Source organism: Cyprinodon tularosa, unplaced genomic scaffold (genome assembly GCF_016077235.1).
Source record: "Cyprinodon tularosa strain WSP-4 unplaced genomic scaffold, ASM1607723v1 ctg910, whole genome shotgun sequence".
In the NCBI taxonomy this organism is placed as follows: Eukaryota; Metazoa; Chordata; class Actinopteri; order Cyprinodontiformes; family Cyprinodontidae; genus Cyprinodon; species Cyprinodon tularosa.
In genome coordinates, this window is record NW_024039686.1 from 165,344 (window position 1) to 187,590 (window position 22,247).

The 22,247-nt window shown below is 40.9% G+C and overlaps 1 protein-coding gene across 1 annotated transcript; it reads right to left on the reverse strand.

The window, feature by feature from the left end:
- Positions 1-1,059: 1,059 nt before the first annotated feature.
- On the reverse strand, positions 1,060-21,394 carry LOC119776130 (AN1-type zinc finger protein 3-like). Its single transcript, XM_038274400.1, has 6 exons — positions 20,871-21,394; positions 14,959-14,999; positions 9,439-9,630; positions 7,355-7,426; positions 7,090-7,254; positions 1,060-3,284 (listed from the first exon to the last, which is right to left on the reverse strand). Exons 1-6 carry the CDS (start codon positions 20,936-20,938, stop codon positions 3,130-3,132), a joined length of 693 nt encoding a protein of 230 aa, XP_038130328.1. The 5' UTR covers positions 20,939-21,394; the 3' UTR covers positions 1,060-3,129.
- Positions 21,395-22,247: the final 853 nt, after the last annotated feature.

The following is a 22,247-nucleotide window of genomic DNA, read 5'->3' on the forward strand; positions in this document are numbered from 1 at the left end:
TGGAATGAGACAATTTACATTTAAAATAAGAAAAAAAATTGCGTTGTCTTTTTTTCCAGTGCATATTATCTAATTATCTTATACTAAGAGTGAAAATACTCATCCCATTGGAAAACTATCTCATTTACCTGCTCAAAATAAGGGTAAATGCACTTAATTTAAGACATTTTTACTTATTTCTAGATCATTTTTCCAGTATGCAGCTAAAAAAAAGATTCACTTGGAAAATTTTGCTTTAGAGTTGAATGAAAAATGATATCAAAATCACTATCTTAATATCAAAATTTCCAAACTGCAAAGGTTTTCAAGGATGTAATATTTACTTAACTAAAAAACTCCCACTGCCATCAGATAGCAGTTCTTAGAGGCTGTGAAGCTCAGAGTGTTTGCTGACTGTTCTGGTTAAAGGAATCAAAAAAAAAAAAAAAGCAGCCAAGCAGCCGTTAATCAAAGGTAAACCAGAATAACCAATGCTAACAGAAGGAACCATTTGGTCCTTAACTCAAAATGTTAATGTGGGTTTAAAGACATTTCAATTAGTGGAAGAAAATTGCAGGGGGGATATAAAAAAAAAATGTAACTTTAAATTAAACAACCAAAACTTTCGCAACCGCCATGCAGTACCTCCGTTGACCCATAGCGGTCGCGGACCCCCGTTGAAGACCTCCGCTTTAGGTTAATAGACTATATTAATTAGGCTATGATTGCTTCCAGGAACAATAAATATATCCATTTATTTATTTATTATTATTTTTAATTTTTTTTACAACTAGAATACTGTATATACTTGAACTATGGATGTTCTGATATTGATAGATTTTGTTGACTTTTGTTCTCTGTTTAGTAACATAACTTGATAAAACCTTTTCTAACATTTTAAAGTATAAAATAATACAATTATGTATGAGTCCTGTTAATATCAGTCACTTCTCAAAGCTTCATTGGTATTTGAAAGTTGTTATCGGGACATTTGAACTCAACTCTCCTGTAATAAGATGCAGCAGCACTGGTTGGGTTTATGGTGTCCGATGTATGGAAAGAAGTCGACAAACACAAATGCACCATCCTCTAATCCAGTTTAATTTCCTCAGCAGAAAAATAAAAGTGGAACAAGATAAAATTAAGAGAGAAAAAAAAGGACAGAATTATGTTCTTGTTTTATACATTGAACTAAATATGCCACTCTATGCTAGGGTGTAAGTAACTCAAACTGATATAAGGTTAAATAATTTTCTTCTTTAAAAAGATACAGAAAGATAATCTTTTTTTTCTGTTTCTCATAAACACTCAAAGGAAAAACAAAAAAACACATATGGAAATGAGAGCCAGTCCCAGAACTTCTCCAGAATCCTCTCACGCTTCAACGCGTTCTCAGAAAAGGCAGGAGAGGCGAAGGAGGGAGGAACGCCGGGGTGTGCATGAGGGTTAGCATAGCCAGTGGTGTTCCACGGGTTTTCAACCCGCATCAAGTTTTACGACTTTACTTTGCAGAAGATCCCGTTTCTGTCTCAGTTCTCCAGACTTCAAGTTTAAAAAAAACAAAAAAAAAGCAACTTTGTATAGTCCGGCTTTCCCTCGCTGCACAGCGGGTAACGCTGCTCTCTACGTTTATTCAGAACCTGTTTTCAACAGATTTAAACCTTTAACTTTTACAAACACTGGTGCCCAATGCCCAAATGAAAACAATGAGGAGGGAGCAAACTTCTGCAAGTCATGAACAAAACATGTTAGAAGACTGAACAATATGCACAGCACGGAGTCCAAGCAGTCAGGCTGTGTGGGCGAATCCGGAGCGAGCTCAAAGCGTGGCGGCGACAAAAACACAACCTCAAAAAAAAAAAGGGGGCGAAAAAACAAACAAATTTAAGAGTTCACCTCATTTCTGCAGCCAAAGGATCAATGAAACAATAGAGACGGTTTAAATCTGTGATGTCACAAAGTGGAAACGGCTCAGCCAATCACGAATGAGAAGTTTAGGAAACGTAAACTTGTTTTTAATTTTCCACATCAGCGTGTTTTCATCACAGGTTTAAACCACATTTTATTCCTGTTTTTATAAGTGAAAGCTCAGAGCCAGACAAGGTGACTTATGCTAAAATCCACAGAAAGGTGAAAATAAAATTCTAATCATTACGTTTCTAACAGCTTTTTTCAATCCCAAAGAGAACGAAATCCATCACAGAATGATTTCAACTTAATTAAACACCATCGAACTTCAGGTGACATTTTCTGTCCAAGTTTCAGTGAAAACGAAAAAAAAAAAAAAAAAAACAAGGTGTGGTTGTGTCCTTCCTCTCCGTGTTTGGAAAACCAGTACCACTCAGAGAGACAAACCGGGACGGCGGCGAGGAGGATCTGCTACAGAGGATTTATCTGATTGGTTTCTGTCCGTTAGTGTTTCCTCCTCATGAATGTTAATATTTATGATTTAGTCCATGTGAGCAGAGGCAGGGACTGGTTGGAAAAAAACTCAACTAATCACCACCACAGCCACACATTTAAAAACATGACAGCATCAGACCTGGACGCCGTGCTGCTGCGGCTAGAACCGAGCAGAATGAGATCCTGGTTCTGATGCTGCACATGGATCCAAATATGATGAAAGGAAAAAAAAATAACAGAACTAAGGAAGAGACCCCCTGATGGTGACCTGAGGAGTGGCCACGGGGCGGAGCTGCGCCCACGTCACGGCAAACGGAAGAAAGAATCAAACGGCTGAAAAAGAATCCAGATGAGCCAAAAACAGGAGAACAGTTCCTGTGATGAATGCTTGATGAAAGCCTGACTGGATCCGTCTCTGAGTCCTTCCTCTGGAGGAGGGGAGGGTGGGGTTAAGGCTGTGTGTGTGGGAACATGCTTGACTGAACGGGGCCCCCTAGTGGCCATGAGGGGCCTGGAACAGAACAGTCTGAACAGATGCTCCAGGCAGGAAACCAGGACTTCAACAAGCTTAGATCCAGATTTATTGGGTCAGATGCAGGATGTTAGAACCTAACCCCGCCCCTCCCCTCCTCTTCGCTTTAACCACCCCTCCCCTTCCCTCCCGTCACCCAATATTTCCACCTCCTTTTCCTCTTCTTTGTAAGTGCCTCATCTCTTTAACGGGATGGCTGGTCACCAGGTGGCCAATCAGGAGCACTCCTCCCCGATGCGTTGGCATGAGCGGCCCACCTTACGGTCCAGCTTCACCATCTTGAGCACGGCCTCCTCGCGCCCGCGGCCCAGATGGTCGAACACGCAGTCGTGCTGCTCTGGTAGACGGTGTAGCATGCAGAAAACGTAGCCTGGAGGGCAAACAGGAAGGGTAGTGAGGCAGGAGGCGGGGCTAGGAGAGGGATTTTATCCAAATAAACACAAAGTAACAAAGAACTCTGAAATTAATCATAATCTAAAATTCTATAAATAGGAATTAACAGATTAACACAATCTTCTCGGTCTCTGAGGAGAGGGGTACCCTACTGCAGCAGAGCGCCACCATGATGGATCATTATTTATTTGGACTCAATTCAATAAATTCTTTAACTAAAAACTTTAGTTAAAGAATTTATTTTCAACTTTGAAAAAGCATTTCAAAGTTGATATATACAGTCAAAATTTCCTGAGAAACCTAAAGGTCATTAAGGTCATTAAATGTGAAACGTCTCATTGAAAAAAAAACAGCAGCTCCCTGCAGTTCTGTCTTTAAACACATAAATACGCCTGTTTTTTTATTTATTTATAACCATCCTTTTCTACCTCCAGATGTGAATTTACACTTTCTCTCCTGCTAGAAGGTGCAGCTCAGCTCAGTCCTGCCAGGAAATCCATAACGTCTCTTCTGTATTCAGCTCTTTCCTTTTTTTCCCCCTTTCATTCTGCCAGGCAGCCCCCAGCATAATACCATCACCGCCATGTTTTATGAGGCTTTGGTTAAAGCAGAGATTTTCTATTCCACGGAGCGCCTTATGATCATTCCTCTGCTGTACTCTGCCAGCAAGGATTTCTGGGGATTTTGTTTCAACAAGGTTTCTATTCTTGTTCCCTTTCCATTAAAAGATACATTTGTAAACAGATCATTTTAGTTTTAAACTAATCGGGCAAATTCTGACTGCATGGATTAGATTTTGGAGTGTCAAGATTTTAGGGCAACTAAAAAACACCTTTTAAATCTGAAATATCCAATTAACTATGTCCTGCTTTTCTATCAATCTATATGATGAATCGTCCAAATGGATCCTTGTGTGGGAACTAGGAAAACTTTTATGAGCTTAAAGTCGTAGGGAAGCGGCTGTTCCAACCGTTGCAGTTCCAAATTCTCCCGATTGGTGCACGACTTTACACGAGTGAATAAATTTAAGGTGATCGGTCGATTATCAAGATTGTTGTGGCGGAAGGTTTGCATGCACGTTTGGTTGTGGCCGGTGTCTCAGAAGCATCTTGCTAACCAGTTAGCAACTTAGTGCTAGCAGGTTCCCAATGGGAAATTCCATTGGGACCAAGTAGCACTAAATTGGTGACTTAGAAACAACACTGTCAAGGAACGCTATGGACAGAGGAAACATGCAAGAGGAGGAGAGTTTAGTGTCGGAGGTCGTGGATGAGTCTCCTCCGTCATCCATTTTTTATTTAGAGGAGGAAAGCGGGGACGAAGATGTTGTGGAAGAGGACGCCAGGGCAGCAGAAGCTTGGTTTGGTGTAGAAGGCTTCCAGCCGTACATGTTTGAGCCCTTGCCTCGCAACGCTGCCAGTTCTGTTAGCTCTACGCCTGCTGAAGACACAGACGTCCATCCCCGTGAACACTGGGACGGAACTCAATGAGAAAGGAAATCATTCTGATTTCTTATTCCAACCGTTGCGTATATTAGCTGCGACATATGAATAAAGATGCATTGACCGAAAAAATGTGATTGACAGATGACCGTTGATATACGATTGGCTGAATTTAGGTGTACAGGCTGACGTAAAACTAACTGGCCTGCATAAAATAATGAAAAAAATAAAATAAAATTTAAGAGAGTATTTTCTTTTTAAATAGACATTTTCTAACTTTTCGGACAATATGGTCTAATAAAGAGTACATTTATGTTCGTTTTTTAAGCCAGAATGATTTGAAATTTAAATATGACGACTTTAAGATGAGTCCTATTATTATTTGTTATTCACACTTTTTTCTGAGCCAATAAGGGAAATAAAGAAAATCACTGAAATTAAATACCGTATTTTCACGACTATAAGGCGCACTTAAACGTCTTTATTTTCCCTCAAAATGTGCGGTGCGCCCTATGGTGCGGTGCGCCTTATGTGTTTTGTAACTGCGACTTTTGAGACCACCTCATTGAGGAGATGATGAAAGAGTGGCTGAATGTAAGGAGACCAGGTGTTTTTTTCCACTCATCACCATCGCTGTTAATATGTAACTCCATGCGTGCCCATCTCACAGCTGATGTGAAAAACATGGGGAAACAAATTAACCCTGTGCTCGCTGTTCAACCGCTCGACATCGGTGTGAACCGGACCCAGCAGGTGCAGCAGAAGCAGCGAGTTTACATGCAAAGTCAATGGTTGACGCGCGAATAGGTGAAGCAAAAGGTCCTGCAGCGCGTTTTGAGCAGCAGGTGCAGCGCGTCGGGAGCGCGCCGCCAACGCGCTGCTGCTGCTCGAGATGGAAAAATTGAAGTTTTGCTGCTGGACGCGCCGCATCAACCAATCAGAGAAGCTGATCTGGGAGCTGACAGCGAGACAGACAGCGCTCTGATGACATATGATATTAACGCAAATGAAACGGGCTGGGGAGATGATGAAAGGCATGGTATGTGAGGAGACCAGGTGCTTTTTTCATCGCATCACCATCGCTGCGTGCCCATCTCACAGCCGATGTGAAAAAAAAAAGATGAATCAAATGAACGCTGTGCTCGCCGTTATCCCTGGGGTCTGACAAAGGAACTTCAACCGCTCGACATCGGTGTGAAAGCGGCCGTTCAAAGTAAGGCTGCGAGCGGCGTCGGAGCGATGGATGACAGACGGAGACCACAGTTTCAGGATAAGTGGAAGGCATCGCCGGGCAAGTTACGCCACCGTTTGCGGATGGACTGTAGATGGACTAACGTGTCTGCTGGCTCTGTTGTTCGAGCTTTCGCAAAAGCCGGCATTATTTCTGAGGAGCCGCGCTGCACGGAAAGTGACTGACAGCGAAGAATGGGAAATTGGCATGTCTGATTTAGCGCAGCTGTTTAATTCAGAAACAGAGGATGATGACTTTGATGGGTTTGATTAATACTTTGTAATAAATACATGAATAAAGCACAAACATACTCAGTTTTGCTCCCGCTCTATTTTTCTACCTGAAAACTTAATTCAACAGCAGCCTCTGGGCGCGTCTCCTCCTCTTCAGCGCGGTGGCTGGCAGGTGTTTTTTCATCTAAATAATCTAAATCTTGCAGCTATATTTGCTGTGATCAGTGGGAATAAAGTAGTTTTAATATGTTTTTAAGTGAGAAAGTCCACCTGAAAACTTAATTGCAGTCAGTTCATCCAGATTATCTATTTCTGTCGGAGGCGCTCAGACCCCCACATACCAGCGGTGCACCAACAGTAAATCCCTTCAACAGCAGCCTCACACGGCTGCTGGCAGGTGTTTTTCATCTAAATAATTTAAACTGCAGGCACCAGGATACCGGCAATAAAAGCGAACATATTCCGTCGGCAGGTTTCAGGATTTTAAGTTAATTTAGGAGTAATCACAGCGCTGTGTCATCTGCGATGTGTCTGTCTCATGGCCAGCTCGCAGGTTTGATTAATTTGTAATAAATACATGAATAAAGCACAGTCATACTCAGTTTTGGGCCCGCTGTATTTTTAAAATACGCAGTAGAGCTATTTAAAGGTAGTAGAGGACATGTACCTGTATATAAAAAATGCGCCCTATAGTCCGGTGCGCCTTATGTGTGTGTTAAATACAGAAATGGGACACATAACTGAGACTGCGCCTTTTAGTACGGTGCGCCTTATGGTCGTGAAAATACGGTACTTAATTTAGGATCCTGAGGGTTTTTATGGACGTTTTGCTCTCAGTGATTTATTCCTAAGCAGCAGTGAAGCTGAGACACTGACCGCAGCGACATGAGCCCAGCTCCTGCTGCACCAGCTCTAGTTTGGTTTGGCAGCGATAGCAGCGCCGGCGGTTCTTCTGTTTGGGCGTCCCGCGGGCCTCCTCTCTGTTCCCCTCCTCCTCTTCTGTCCGTGGTTGTTTCTCTGGCGTCGCCTCGCTCTCTGGGCCTGAGGCTGGGTGAAAAAAACAAACAGCAGGGTTACATGTTGGCGCTTAAAGTGGGTAGGATGAGGCGGGGCTGCCGGCGGGAAGCAGGAGAAAGCCTACCTGATGCCCCCTGACGCGGGCGTTTTGTGGGCGTGCAGAGTGTGCCTTGGGCTGTGTCTGTGGATGTCACGCCTGCAGATGGAGAATTACAGGATGAGCGATACATAAGGAGAACTGACCTCATTCCACGGCCAACGTCCTATTTGAGGGGAAGAGGTTAGAAATCAGGAAAAATCCACATCATGATGCTTGAAAGCAACGTTCTTAAAAGGAAAAACATCACATGATTTATATGTTAGCAAAGCGGAAGATGTTACCTTCAGAGTTCTGAGGAGTCTTGTTGGACATGAGTTTAACTTGAGAGTGAAGCAGGAAATGTCAGTATGCAAGACAGCTACTCTACATTACATTCCTGACTGATGGGGTTTGGAGCTTTGAACAAATGCATGACTCAGCACGGCTAAATCGGTCTAACCTGAAGCTGAGCGACACACTGCGAGGACAATTAAAGGTCCAGTGTGTTCAGTACAGTGCCATCTAGTGGCAGCAAACTGGAAAAACCTTCTGACCTCACTATAACGAACCAAACGGATCAAACTATGACAGTCTGTCATTTTTCTATTAAAGGAGCTTTCATTCTTCAATGGGATCCAACTTAACATTTTCAGACATAATCTTACCAAAACAAGGCAACATAATATAGCTAGTTTAGAGTTCTAGTTACAAACTTCTGGTTTTTCTTCAATAGAATAATTACTCTTGAGGTGGATTTCAAACAACAGTTTATATGTTGAGCTGAAAACGAATCTGGTCAAACATCAAGAAATCGCCTCCCGTCTGTCAAGGAGAACTTTTTTTAGGCTACGTTCACACTGCAGGCCTTGATGCTCAATTCCGATTTTTTTTTTGTGAAATATGTTTTTTTGGCGTTTTTGCACATTTCCAAATATATGCAACTTTTAAGTGATCTCTTGTGTGAGCTGCAGCCATAAAATGCAAGTGTCCTGCATGCGCAGTAGAGGACGCAATGACATCACAGGCCAGCGTGCTCTGCGTTTACGGAAGTAAACATGGCTGGTGGTGTCAGAGCGATCTTTCCCAACCATAAAAACTCAATCTTTTCAAGATGGTGAAACATAAATACTGCTCTCCGCATCATCATCTGCATTGGTTATTGTTTTTCTTGCCGCTACTTCATAGCAAGACCCAGAAAAGTGAACTTTGTTGAGTATTAATGCGTTTAGGTCGGATAAATGCAACTTGGCCGTTCACACACAGGTCACATTTGAAAAGATCAGATTCGTATCGGATTCAGGACCACATAGCCAAGTGTTCTGGGTCGCAGTGGAAAAAAATCGTGTCTGTCGTATCAGACAGCCATGAAATGATCATATGCAGATCGCATATGGGCAAAAAAAAAAAAAAGGGATTTGGGTCATTTTAGGCTGCAGTGTGAACTTAGCCTTAGACCATTTCTAGAATGATTAGCAGCGACATCTTTCCAATGGAACCATGATTCAAATCAGACTGGTTTAAAACTTCCTCGGCCTCTAAAAGCTTGATTCAAAGCAAATTTAACAGACTCACAATATACAAACCAATTAGCATCAAACAGAAGTCAAACATACGAATGATTAAAAAAAAAAAAAAAACATTTGATCAAATCAGCTCAACATTTATCCCAACTTAACTTTGACTGGCACCAAATGAGTCTGAGAGTAAACTGCTGAGGTAGCATTGTTTGTGTGGAAGAAGAGACACCCTGCTTTCTACTCGGACTTAAATCGAGCTTTTCTTTGTGTGAATACTTCAAAGATTGGGTCCAGCACCATCTTGTGTCCAGTCAGAGTTTTACATCCTAGGTCAGCCATGCTCTCTATATGTCTTTGTACTTTCCCACTGGATACAAGACAAAAAGAACATCAAGTCCAATCTTTCTTCAACATGTTGCAGACAGAGAAATCACTTACTACTTTGTTAAATATGAAACAAGAAAATTTAGCCAAATTTCATTCACCTCTGAAATTATTGATCCATCGCAAAGCAGGCGTCTACATTATCCTGTTTGTTTTTTTTGGACTTGATATGCCTTAAGAAACAGCTTAGTTAAGAGGATAGGAATCAGTAACGGTCAAGGGTCTTACCTTCTGTCCGGCTGGAAAACATGGTGGAGGACTCTCCGGCCGACGGGGGCTCTGAGCCGGACGGCAGTGACAACGATAGCGACTGGCTACTGCTACTGCTCGTCTCGCTAATGAAAACGGATGACTGGCTACTCCCGCTGGTTTGCATTGGCTTGGAGGTGCAATCGTCCTCCGGCTGCTTCTTCTGAACATCTGAGGTTTGGAGACGGCAGAGGAGAGAAAGGGGAAAGTAGGACATGGGTGGATGGAAGCAGCGGGTCGGAGAGAGAAGCAAACGGCACAGGAGATGTCAAAACACTCAGATGCATGAACCGTTTAAGAGTCCAAATCCCCCTAAACCATCATATTACAATGGTTTATATAGCAATGAAACAGAAAAAGTCTGAACTGAAAATCCCATTCTAACCATCTGTAATGTGATAAACTTCTAACATGTCTATCGGTTTCTGAAGGCAATGAACTCCTCATACTTGCAGCCTTTTATACCCAGAAATCTTAACTTTCATTGACTCAACAGCCACTGAAACCCTTAGATTATTTAAAATGTGAAGCAAATAAACATTAGGAGAGAAAGACGGCAGTCTGACTAATTATTTAATTTGCACGAGGAAATGTGAGGTTTGTTTTGATAATAACGTTTGTTACCTTTCCCCATTTCAGCTTGTACTCTTAAGCCGGGCATACACTGTACGATTTTTTTTGTCCTTTTCGGGCCGACTTTCCAGTGTTGTAAGAATTTTTTGGATCGGGCCGACTTTCAACCTGATCGTGCATCGTGTATTGTACAGGGGGTAACGAGGGGCGATCAGCCTCTCACAACCAACCCCAGATCAGGAATCGTGAGCTCGGGAGAAAATCAAACATTTGCTTCCATTTTCCTTTTTATCTTAAACAGTTTTATTTAGACTTAAATTTTATTTTGTCATTTTGTGCACGGTATAAACAAGACATTTCGTTAAGTACAGCTCTCTAAACTATTTCATTTTTTAAAGTGCAGGTAAGAAGCGGTGATAAAAACATTGTGATGAAAAAAAATTATGTAAACATACGACTGTATAGTTACAGCTCCAACATTTCAGTATTATTTTAAAGGAATATATGTATGCATCGTTTTAAGCAACAATCGTGAAATTGTCGAGAGCCGTCCTTGGCCGCTGCCTTGGAGCGCCGCCATGGTAACCAGTAATTTAAATAATTTAAACCAATAATTTAATCCCAGTATGGCCTTTTTTTAAATAACTGGACACCGTTTTATTTTCTGTGATATTTTTTGTTTTCTCTTGGAGTTCAGTAGGGATGTTTTAAACAACTAAACACTCTAATTTGATTACCCTTCTTTAGTGTCCACGGTTCGGTTCACGGTTTCGTGGTCATGTTTTTTTTCAGTTCAGTTCGGTTGAGTATATGTTGATTGTTACACCGATATCCCATAAAAATGAATGAAATTAATGAAAAAAAAACCTAAAATAAATTAATGAATTGTAATTATTTTTAATGATCCGTGGACACCCTGGATCATTTCCGCATGTTTTGCTGCTTTGAATTTAATCATCTCGCGCATGATCTCTACGATCTCCAAGGAACTCAGAGGGGAGCGGACGGGAGCCACAGTGGGGGCTGTAGGCTTTGCTTTGCGCAGGCGGTCTGGAGCGCAGCAGGGCGAAGCGGAGCGCTGACGGAGTATGAGGGATTTCGGGGTTAGCCTGACATGTTGGTCATGTTGCTGTTAGCATAAACAAAACGTGTTGCACAATGCTTGCACACTGTTGCACTTTTATCTACAACTTTCTTTCCGTCATCATCGTAGGTCACTCTAAATGCAAAGTGGTCCCATACAGCAGACCTATAAAGTGCTGCTGGCGCGTCTTCCAACTCCTGTTCTTTCCCACTCGCCATACCCACACAATTCTCCACCACAACTGATGTTTTTCTGCTACACCCCGCTACGCTGCTTGTTTATTACTGGTGGTTGGCTTTGGTCGCAGTACCGCCACCTTCTGCTCTGGAGTGTACACGCTTCGCCTATGAGAAAAAGGAGCAGCGCATGAACCGAACGCAACACACGCGAACCGAACCGAGACAGTGGAACCGAACGGTTCGGACGGTTTTCATAAACCGTTCCATCCCTAGTTCAGACGCAGCTAAATCTCACAGCTCTTGTTTTCAGTGGATTTGTTCTGCATTTTCCACTCCTGCTAAGAACCACCATCATATTTTCTGATTCCATTCTGAGCATCGGTGTCTCTGAAGGCAGACTTCGGGCCCTTAGGTCCTCTGTGTCTGCAGCCCCCAGTGGTTGCCATGGTCACAGACAGAGCTGCAGCACATCTTCAGTGCACCCACCACAGCAACACGGGTGTCCTTATTGGGAAAACTTTATGCTTCTAAACATCTTTAAACTTTAAATGAGGGCGTTTCTATGTCTGGGACGGAAACTGACATTTAAAACCCATCTATAGAGCTAGAGTGACACTTCTTCACTCTTTTGGAAAGCAGATTTAAACGGTTTAATCTACCAGAGTCACATTTCATATTAAAGAAGAACAGTTGTGGTTTCTTTCAAACAACGGCTCAATCATTCCACCTCAGTGACTTTAACTACATGAGAAACGGCTTTAAAAAGGATGAGCGCATCATCCGTTAGAAGGAGCTGAGACAGGGGACCTGAAATGTATTCATGCATGTAGGGATTTAAATCTCTGTAGTAAGGTGGTGACTATAGTGAGGCAACAAGTGTTCAGGCAAACCTTTGTAAAACAAACACGCCCAAAACTGGCTTCATTTAGATGATGGTGAATAGTGTTCAAATTAGGGTATAAAAACTGATTGTGTATTGTTATTCAGATCTAATATTTTTGAATAGTCTCAACCATCAGAAGAAAAAAAATCTAAAGAATGTTAGAAGAATTATAAAATAAGAAAAAAAGGTTGATCTGAGTACGAAAATAAGGAGTTTCTGTGCTTTTTGAGGCCAAGCTTGGTATCAGGTTCATTTGGTAGCGCCACTAAGAAAACCTGGAAAAAACAAACAAAAAATAAAAAGGAAGGTTAAAGAATGACATAAATAAAATAAATTATTATCCGTTTTGTCCTCTAGCCTACAAACAGCCTTAAGCCGATTCTGCAGTCGTGCAAGACTTTTTTTCAATCAGGCCGAGTTTCAGCCTCATGGTGCGTCATGTGTCACGTAGTATACAGGGGGTAACGACCACCTCCCGATCAGGAATGGTAACAGCGTTCCTACAGCATAAGGCAAGTTAAATTCAAGACTTTTTAATGCCACTTGAAATAAAAACTTAAGACCAAATTCACAAGAAACACAAGAAAAACCTGCTTGCGACAACTTAACCCAAAGGTTTATTTTAACATAAACCACTGCACTAATGTATAAAATTTTGAAAAGCTTCCCATACAGGAAGAAAGCTTAAAAAACACACAAATGACAGATATATTTGAACAATTATTTAACTGAATTCACAAACTTTGTTTTAGCAGGGAACAAAACAAATCAGTTTTAAAGCCACAACATAACCAGTGCTAAGTCTTTTTTGCAGCTATTTTTCTTTGTATGGTTTTTTTTAGTTTGTTTGATTTGGTGATAAGTGGAGGCGTTGCAGAGACAAGGGTGGAACTAAACTGAGAAAATTTCTCGGTAACTCCATTTTGACGCTTTGTGTTTCGCGCTTCGCATGTGCGACTCCACTGCCTTAATTCCCATCGTTCTGAGCTTGAATCACTTCTTGCACAAAATCCACTGAGCCTCATGTATGTTCCCTGGTTTTAGCCATGGAGAAAACTCTTGGCTGGAGCCAATTTTCATTACATTTACACTTGCTCATGTTTTCCAGACAAAAAGTAAACGTCGCATTTCCCAAATGTCCCGGCCGCAACAACGCTTTTATTGGTTCCGCTATCGGGACGGAACCAATTATGGCTCGCCATTATTGGTAAAAAATAAGTCAATTTTAACGTTTTATTTAGATTACAAAAATAAATCCCATAAAAATAATCCTATTTATGATGTTTTAAAGATTAAGACCTACGAAAGACTGATTTAGCACATTTTAATACCAATTAAGGCCTTTGTTTTATTTTGAAGAATTCAATGCCTTTTAAGACTTTTTAAAGGAATAGTACACCCAAAACATGATTAGCCTTCATTTTCTACTCACCCCCATGCTAATCAACACTCTGGAGTACTTTTTTGATATCTCAAATGCATCTGGAGATCTGGGAGGCTTCTTGCTGTCTGCTGACATTCAAATAATGGAGGTCTATGGCGCCCGAGACAGAAAGGTCCATAAAAGTCCACAAAAAACGTGTCAATATTCCTTCATACTGCTCGTCCAATGTATTCCAAGTGTCCTGAGTGGGTAGCATCCAGAATTTACTCGAAACGAAGTCATTTAGAATGTTTTTAGAGCATAAACAGTAGTGTATAGGATTTCCTGAAAGCGCGCACACGCGCGCTCACGATGCTACGGAAGCCGGCAGACCAAACCAGCGCATTCAGCTCGGCAAAGAACTCATGCTCTTCCTCAACACTGAAGTCCTCAGATATTTTTCTTTCGTTGTTTCTTTCTTTGCACAGGTAAACGGCACATTTCTTCTTCTACGCTTGCATTATTGGAAGAGCAGACGCTGAATGCGCACTTTCATCTGGTTTGATCTGCCGGCTTCCGTAGCGTCGTGAGCGCGCGTGTGCGCGCTTTCAGGAAACCCTATACACTACTGTTTATGCTCTAAAAACATTCTAAATGACTTCGTTTCGAGTAAATTCTGGACGCTACCCACTCAGGACACTTGGAATACATTGGACGACCAGTATGGAGGAATATTGACACGTTTTTTGTGGACTTTTATGGACCTTTCTGTCTCGGTCACCATAGACCTCCATTATTTGAATGTCAGCAGACAGCAAGAAGCCTCCCAGATCTCCAGATGCATTTGAGATATCAAAAAAGTACTCCAGAGTGTTGTTCAGCATGGGGGTGAGTAGAAAATGAAGGCTAATCATGTTTTGGGTGTACTATTCCTTTAAGGACCCGTGGGAACCCTGGGTAAGGTCGAGAGAAAATCAAACATCTTTGAAATTCAGTCGACCGCCGTGAGGCGTTTGTGGACAAATTCTGCCGTTGAAGCAGAGCTGCCAGCTGATTCACCAGAATCCTGAGCACTGTTCAGGTGCAAACAACTGAGTTCTTCTGCTTCTTCTTCCAGATTGAAGAGTCCGACCAGCGCCATCTCTGGGCGCTGAGTCCGACGTGTGGTTTTTAGACGTACAGTGTGTGCAGGTAGATCACATCAGAACGTCGGGCCACATAGTGTGAGAACTTTTTAACCCTGCGGTTTCGTCGTAAAGTTTGAGCTTTAGCTTCGTGCAACAGTTGAAAATATCGCACAGTGTATGCCTGGCTTTAGAAGGCTCTTAGATTTGCTTCCTATCACCTTTTGTTCTGACACACTGCAGCCTTCACTGTTTACTGATATGCATAGAAAAGGGTTGTTAGACATACTCACCAGCAAAACATTTGGAGCATAGATTCATTGTTTTACTGGACCTGTAAGAACAGAGGAAAGAGTAAGAGTTATTCAATGGACACTGAGAATGTCTCTCCTTCTACAGAGAGGAATCCATTACAGATTTCTATTCACAGAAGACAAAAACAAGCAGCTCTGAAATGAACAACCCATCTAATAAACACCAGCTGGATTGTGGTCCTTTTTAATCTTCACACGACAGTTTTCTATCATCCTGAGGGAAATCTAACAGCTTTCATGACCTCATCTACAGCAAGGAAGCTCTTTTATTCCTCCATTTACAAACATTGTTTAGAGACGGATCCTTTGAATCCCAGGAGGAGAATGAAGACAGGAAAACGAACGCAGAGAAGGATCTGAGAACCATATGGCTGAAGTTTAATGAATCCCGTGACACTTTCTGGTGATGGCGAATCTCTGTCTACTGGTTGGAGAATTTTATATCCACCTTTTTTTAATCAGCTTCTACTGATTCCAGCAGCTATGAATCAGCATTAGAAGCCCTGTGATTAGCGTTAGCTCCTACCTGTAGCTCTGTTTCTAGTGATTGATGATGTGATGTAATCACAGTTCTTTGGTCAGATGGCTCATTGCTGCATAAAAATGACCCTGATATATTTCTACCTCTTGTCCTCTTGCAGGATATAAGAGAACATTTATCCTGTTGAGGTCTTAGTAAATAAACTAATCTTTTTTTTCTCCAAACACTGAGGGGTCAGAGAATCTATAACCTCCGAGTCTGGTCTGTATCACCCCCCCCCCCATCATAAGTGTCTTCATTGTCCATGCCCTAACACATTGGGTTCTATTTTGTCCCGCTCTGTCCTCTCCACAGTACCAAAGCAGGAACTTTGTGGGATAATATTCCAATCATCGCTCTGATAAGTATGAACAAATTATTTCTCCAACAAGGTGATGATTTTTTCAATGACTCTTGTGCCGCCACCGCAAACCTAGATATAAATCGTTTTATAAAGGCAGCAAGTAGCACCTTAAAGATTCTGAGCGTCTCTGGATCAACTTCTCTTCCATTTTTCAGGAAACCCATTTTCCATAAATAGCTTTGTTCTGTCCATCCTTCCAACCACTGGGCAGCAGCTTCCTTCTCGCACCAGTCAAGGATGTTTTCAGAGCAAAAAAAACCCTTTACTCTGATTGTTTGCTCCAAAGCAATATTTTTTTTTTCAGTTGTACTTTTTGCAAGTAGATTATAGTTCAGTTTAGGGCTGAAACAATTATTCGGATTAATCGATTATTGAAATAATCACCAACTAATTTACTAATCTATTCCTTGTTAATTGGAGTATAGAGGATATAAAACAAGCCTTTAGCTGACAATTAAAGCAGTGATTATACCAAGTAAAAAAAAAAAAATATATATATAAACATTTTGCATTTAAGATAAAGGTTTTCGTCTGTCAATACGCTCTATTCAAAACTCCAAGTGGAAACATTTGAATTTGACTTAGTTTCATTTCGTTAAGGCTTCTTTAAAAAAATCTTTGGCTAGTTCAGTTACCTTGCAACCAAGATGAATCGTTGGGATTTTTGGGAATTTACAAACTCCTGACAATACCACATGCTAGAAGCCGATAGACGCCTCGATACAGAAACTATTTGGACCAATGAAATGCAGTAACGTGTATGACGTCACAATAGGAGTCAGGTTGAAGGAAAACAAAGATGGCTACTCTGGTTTTAGCTGGAATACCCTAAAAAAAGACATGAGTTGTGCCTTAGTGGATTGGAAGATGTTTGCACATTCCTCTCAACTGGATTTGGTAAGAGTTTGATTTATCCGTTCACTCCGCTAGCTGTAAAACAAATCAAGAATGTAATATGGCACGGCTGGTAGTGCTGCTGTGATTGGCTAATAGCTCGACATGGAAGGCAGGTACCACTTGGTGATTTACCCAATCAGCTTGAAGAATTTTACTGAATGTCCCACCCTTCTGCGGGTTCAGATGGATGCTGTTCAGAATTCAAATTTAATTATAATAGTTCTTTGCAAAGCCACTGGTGTGATGATGATCGCTGCTCCCGTTGGTCAGAAAAGGACAGATTAAAACCACTATTGGAGTCCTGCATGCAGCATTTCTGTTTTTATCATTTCTGGCTGGTATTACAGCTGATAAAAACCCACTGAGAGTGTCAAGAAGAGCAAAGTTCTTTACTCTTTTTGTAAAGAGTTGGAAAACACATTATCAGGTAGCAGAGTTTGACTGATACACGCCTTTGTTTATGAGGTTCATTCAGTTTACTTTTGTATAACCGATTCCTGATATGTGCTGCAGATTTTCTCAGAACACATTTTTTTAGCTAATATTGTTCTTACTTCCTGCATTTGACATAATAGCAATGCCACAATGATAACAGTGTTATATTAGACTCAGTTTAAACAGAAACAAAACCTTTATTATCAAATCAAACAAAACATTAACAAAGAATGTGATCTCAAGGTTTAAGATGAATCAGTAAAAGAAAAACAAATACTAGCAGCTCTAAAAATCAGTGAGCTAAAACATCAGTCTACCTCTAATTTGTGGAATCTCTAAGAGTATCAGATCATTAGTGGTTAAAGGAAAGGAGGCCACTAAGTGAAGGGAGGGTCGGTATCAGGCTGCAACTTTATTTTTGTAACCTAAAATATCCACGACTACAAGAGAAGACAGTGGTCTATTGGGAAAGGAGCATTACTGTGATCTACAACAGAGACAGGCCAGAGCCTTGGGTGATGGTGAGCAGGATCGCTTACAGTTAGGACAAAATAACAATAGCCATTAATGAAATGTTTTAAATGTTAAAGCCATGTATTGAACCTTTATTAAAGAAAAATAAAGATAAATCTACAGGATCCGGTTCCACCTCCAAGTTAACAGTTTCTTTATCAAATTATTCACCAACAAATTGGCAGGTTTTCCTTTTATCAATTTCGACAAATGACCTTTCAGGTCAAATGATGAAAATCTGCCCCCTTCATAAGTAAATTAAATGGAGAAAATGTTAAATCATCTCCATGAATTGGGAACACAGCAACATCATCAACTTTGTTTTTAAATTCTTAAAGAATTAAATTAAAAGAGATGAATGCTTTGAAGCGTAAATGTTAATCTTTTATAACTTGATTTTCTGTATGCTTTTAGCGCAAGGCCTCCATCATGGACGCTGCAGCATTCTTTCTTTTTTTTTTATTTTTTATGAGCGATGTTTGCTAGGAGGTATTCATTGTAGCTCGGAGGTCTCAAACTCAAATCCTCAAGGATCGCGGTTCTGCTACTGTCAGATGTATCCCTTGCCTTCATCATCAAATCAAAGCGCTTTACTACCCGACTCGCAGCAGTAAAACTCTGCTAATAAGCTCGTATTGCAGTCAGGGGTGTTGAAACAGAGACGTACTTAAAAGATGCACGACATTGGCCCTCGAAGATTTGAATTAGGGAACCTTGTTGTAGCTACACCAGAATTGACATTAAAGTCGCAGGGAAGCGGCTGTTCCATTGGTTCCAGTTCCGAATTCTCCCGAGCGGTGCCCAACTTTACACGAGTGAATAAATTGAATGTGATTGGTCAATTATCAAGGGGGGCGGGATTGTTGTGGCGGAAGGTTCGCAAGCACCTTTGGTTGTGGCCGGTGTCTCTGAAGCACCTTGCTAACAAGTTAGCAACTTAGTGCTAGTAGGTTCCCAATGGGAAATTACATTGGGACCAAGTGGCATTTAGCACTGACGCTGTCAAGGAATGCTATGGACAGCCGAAAGATGCAAGAGGAGGAGAGTTTTGTGTCGTAGGTCATGGATGAGTCTTCTCCGTCATCCATTTTTTATTTAGTGGAGGAAAGCGGGGACGAAGATGTTGTGGAAGAGAACGCCAGGGCGGCAGAAGCTTGATTTGGTGTAGAAGGCTTCCAGCCGTACATGTTTGAGCCCTTGCTTCGCAACGCTGCCAGTTCTGTTAGCTCTACGCCTGCTGAAGACACAGGCGTCCATCCCCGTCAACACTGGGACGGAACTCAATGGGAAAGGAAATTATTCCGATTTCTGATTTCAACCGTTGCGTATATTAGCTGCGACATATGAATCAAGATGCTATGATGGAAAACATTTGATTGACACTTGACCATTGATATATGACTGGCCGAATTTAGGAACTAAGGCCGATGTATAACTAACTGGCCTGCATAAGATAACAAGAAAAAAACAGATTTTAAGACAGGATTTTTTTTTTTTAAATATAAATTTTCTTACTTTTAGGACAATATCGTCCGATAAACATTACATTTATATATACGTTTATGCCAGAATGATTTAAAATTTAAATATGACTTCCAGAAAAGAAAACTGGAGCCAGAAGCTTAAAGATAACCAGGATCTAAAACGTTTGTGTATTTTTTAAACCTATTCGCCTAAACGAAAATGATTAGTTATCTTATTTGATTGGTTTTGTGGCCCTATGTGTTTTAGTCAATTGCGTAAATGTGCACATGTTTTTGGGAGAGCAAAAACAAAAAACAGGTAAAATATGGAAAATAATTTAAAAACTGACAGAAATTTTAGTAAAAACAAAACCCACAGATCTGAATCGCAAAGAGATCACACAGACTGTCTTTACTAAAACTAAACAACAACAAACTCACATATATGCTACTTTTTCAAATTGTAGAAATTACTCTTTTTCTTGAATGGGGTAATTTGTCCGAGTAAAAGCAGAAAGTTAACCATAGATCTATAACTGATTTTATTATGTGTGTAAATGTAAATAAAAATATGCACTTTAATGTTGAAGTGTGTATTTAAGCTGAAAGAGTAACAGACTTTCACTGGTTGAGTAAAAAAGCACCAGGATTAACTCAGATTGTGCTTTTTAGGAGTTTGTAGACTTCCTAAAACTTGCTGTAAAATAAAGCCTTAGATTGTTATTTTATTTTTACCATCTAATTAGAGCCTTAAAGCCTTAAGTTCATTCATTTAGAAGCTGAAAACTGCTCAACAGGCTCTAAATTTAAATGGTGGGCCAATAAAACCCATTCCAGTGAGGAAGGTCCTGTTCCAGGATGAATGTAACAGTAAAAGTGGAGCAGGACAGCCAGCAGGGTCATGAACACCCAACGGTACCATCTGGGTCACCTGACACCGACAGGTGGGCTCAGATTGACCAAGTTAAACCCAGAAAAGAAAAAAAAATCTGATGGGTGACAAGTCACGTGACAAGCATAGAGTAACGAGACCATGTCAGAAGATGGGGGGGATGGAGGTGGCCTCCAGAAACCGGAACCTGTAAAGTACAGAGAAATCCGCTTCTAACAGGCTGCAGAAACCAACTGACAGCTCTTTGTGTCGCTGGTGGATGAATTAAAGATTATATGAAGTCATTTCTCCTGTGGGGCAACATGAGTGAATCACATCCGGTATGCAACACACATCCACCAGTTTAACAACAACCGAATGGGGGAAAAAAAAGAATAAAACAATTTAAAAAATGCTTCAAAATACAGCGGATGTTAAAGGTGCATAATAAAAGAGCAGTTATTGGTTTCAGTTTGCTATTCTTTGAAAGGACTGAGGACAAAATGGTTGGTTTAAAAGGGAACCTGCTGCCAATAAATCATTCTGTCACTCGCGTACGTCATCCCCCGGCTCCACGAACAGATTTAAAACACCCATAAATACATAAATTGGAACCATAAATACGTTTGTACACGTCGTATTTATACATTTAACGGTTATTTTGTAGTTTTTTAAAGCGATAACGGGCTTATCAGCTAGCTTCCCAACCCCCACCGTCGGCCTGCTTCGACAGAACAACAACAATGGGTCTGAGAACATTTCATCCGGATTTACTTTTCGCTTCTAGATAAAGGGTTTAAAATTTATTTTTAGTGGTCAAACACTTACCCCCAAAATCCGCAGGGACACCGGGGAGGTAGAGAGGAAGCTTTGCTTCGTTCACTTGTGTCTCCCATGACTTCCAACAAGAAAAAAAGAAAAAAAAAAAGAAAAGAAAAGCACCGATAAGGAAACGCGAGGCCGGGGATGGGTCCGGGGCCTGGTCCTGGAGAGAGGAAAACGGTCCAAGTACCGAGTAGAACCGAACAAAAGAAAGGAGGAGCGTTAATTTCCTTTTTAAAGTCCAAAACCCGGAGAGGAAGGGTGGTGAACGCGTTCCGTTGGGGCCGCTGGGAGGAACAAACGGCTCGGTTAGAAGTGGAAGAATTGAACTATCAGCTGGAAGTTAGGACGCTTCTATCTGGGGACGGAGTCAGGGGGGGAACCGGTGCTTTACGCCGGAGCGGAACGCGGAAAATAACCACCAGCCCCCCGGAAAAATGGATGAAACACGATTATGGCGACGTTAAGTAGCTGGGAGGATAAGATAAAAGAAAGAAAAAAATAAATAGACCAAGGACTTCCCCTAAGAGCCGCCTGGACCACCCCCATTCACACGTAGCTGGTACGTTACGTTAGGCCGGAAACGAGTCCATCAAACCAGAAATGTCAATATTGGACACGAAACAAGAGCGAAATAAAACCATAAAAAACCTTAAACGGCAGAAAAATAACCCAGAATAAAAAAAAATGAAAATAAAGAGCTGAATTTCGCTGTTAGTGTCAATGTACCGTGAATTAGTGGAAAGGTTGGCCTACTTGCGTTTATTGGCTTTGCTTTAATCTGTTTACCTGATTAAAGTGCAGACAGCCAAGAAAGAAAGTTTTAATCAGCTAAATCAACCTAATTTAATTACATTAAGGGTATTAAAAAAAAAAAGAAAAAAAAACAATATAAAAAAGCAAATCATTAAATATAATATTGAGTGGTTAACATGGTTCATACATATTTTTTTGGTTTTTTCTAAATTTTGTGAAAATATAAAAAAAAAATGCAAGTTAAAATTTGATGCTACAACCATGAAAACAGAAGATAAAGTAGGAAAGATACATTTTAGTCATTTGAAACAAACAAAATGGATTAATCTGTGCAAATAGATGCTGTAATTAAACCGTAATGTTGCTTATTAACATGGAATCAAATCAGCTGACTAGTAATTGTTCTGGGTCCTCTGCAATAAAAAGTTTCCACGCTTTTTTTTTTTTTTGCAAGTGTTACTGTGTAATCAGTTTTGCAAGATTGTTGCTTAACGACTTTCAAAACCTCTCGCCTCTATCAGTCACCCTCATCCGACATTTACATACAGAGCCCCCAGAAGCAGGAAATGCAGAAATCAGCCGCAGATGTGATCCTCTACAGGTTACAGCATGTTGGTTGTGTTTAGA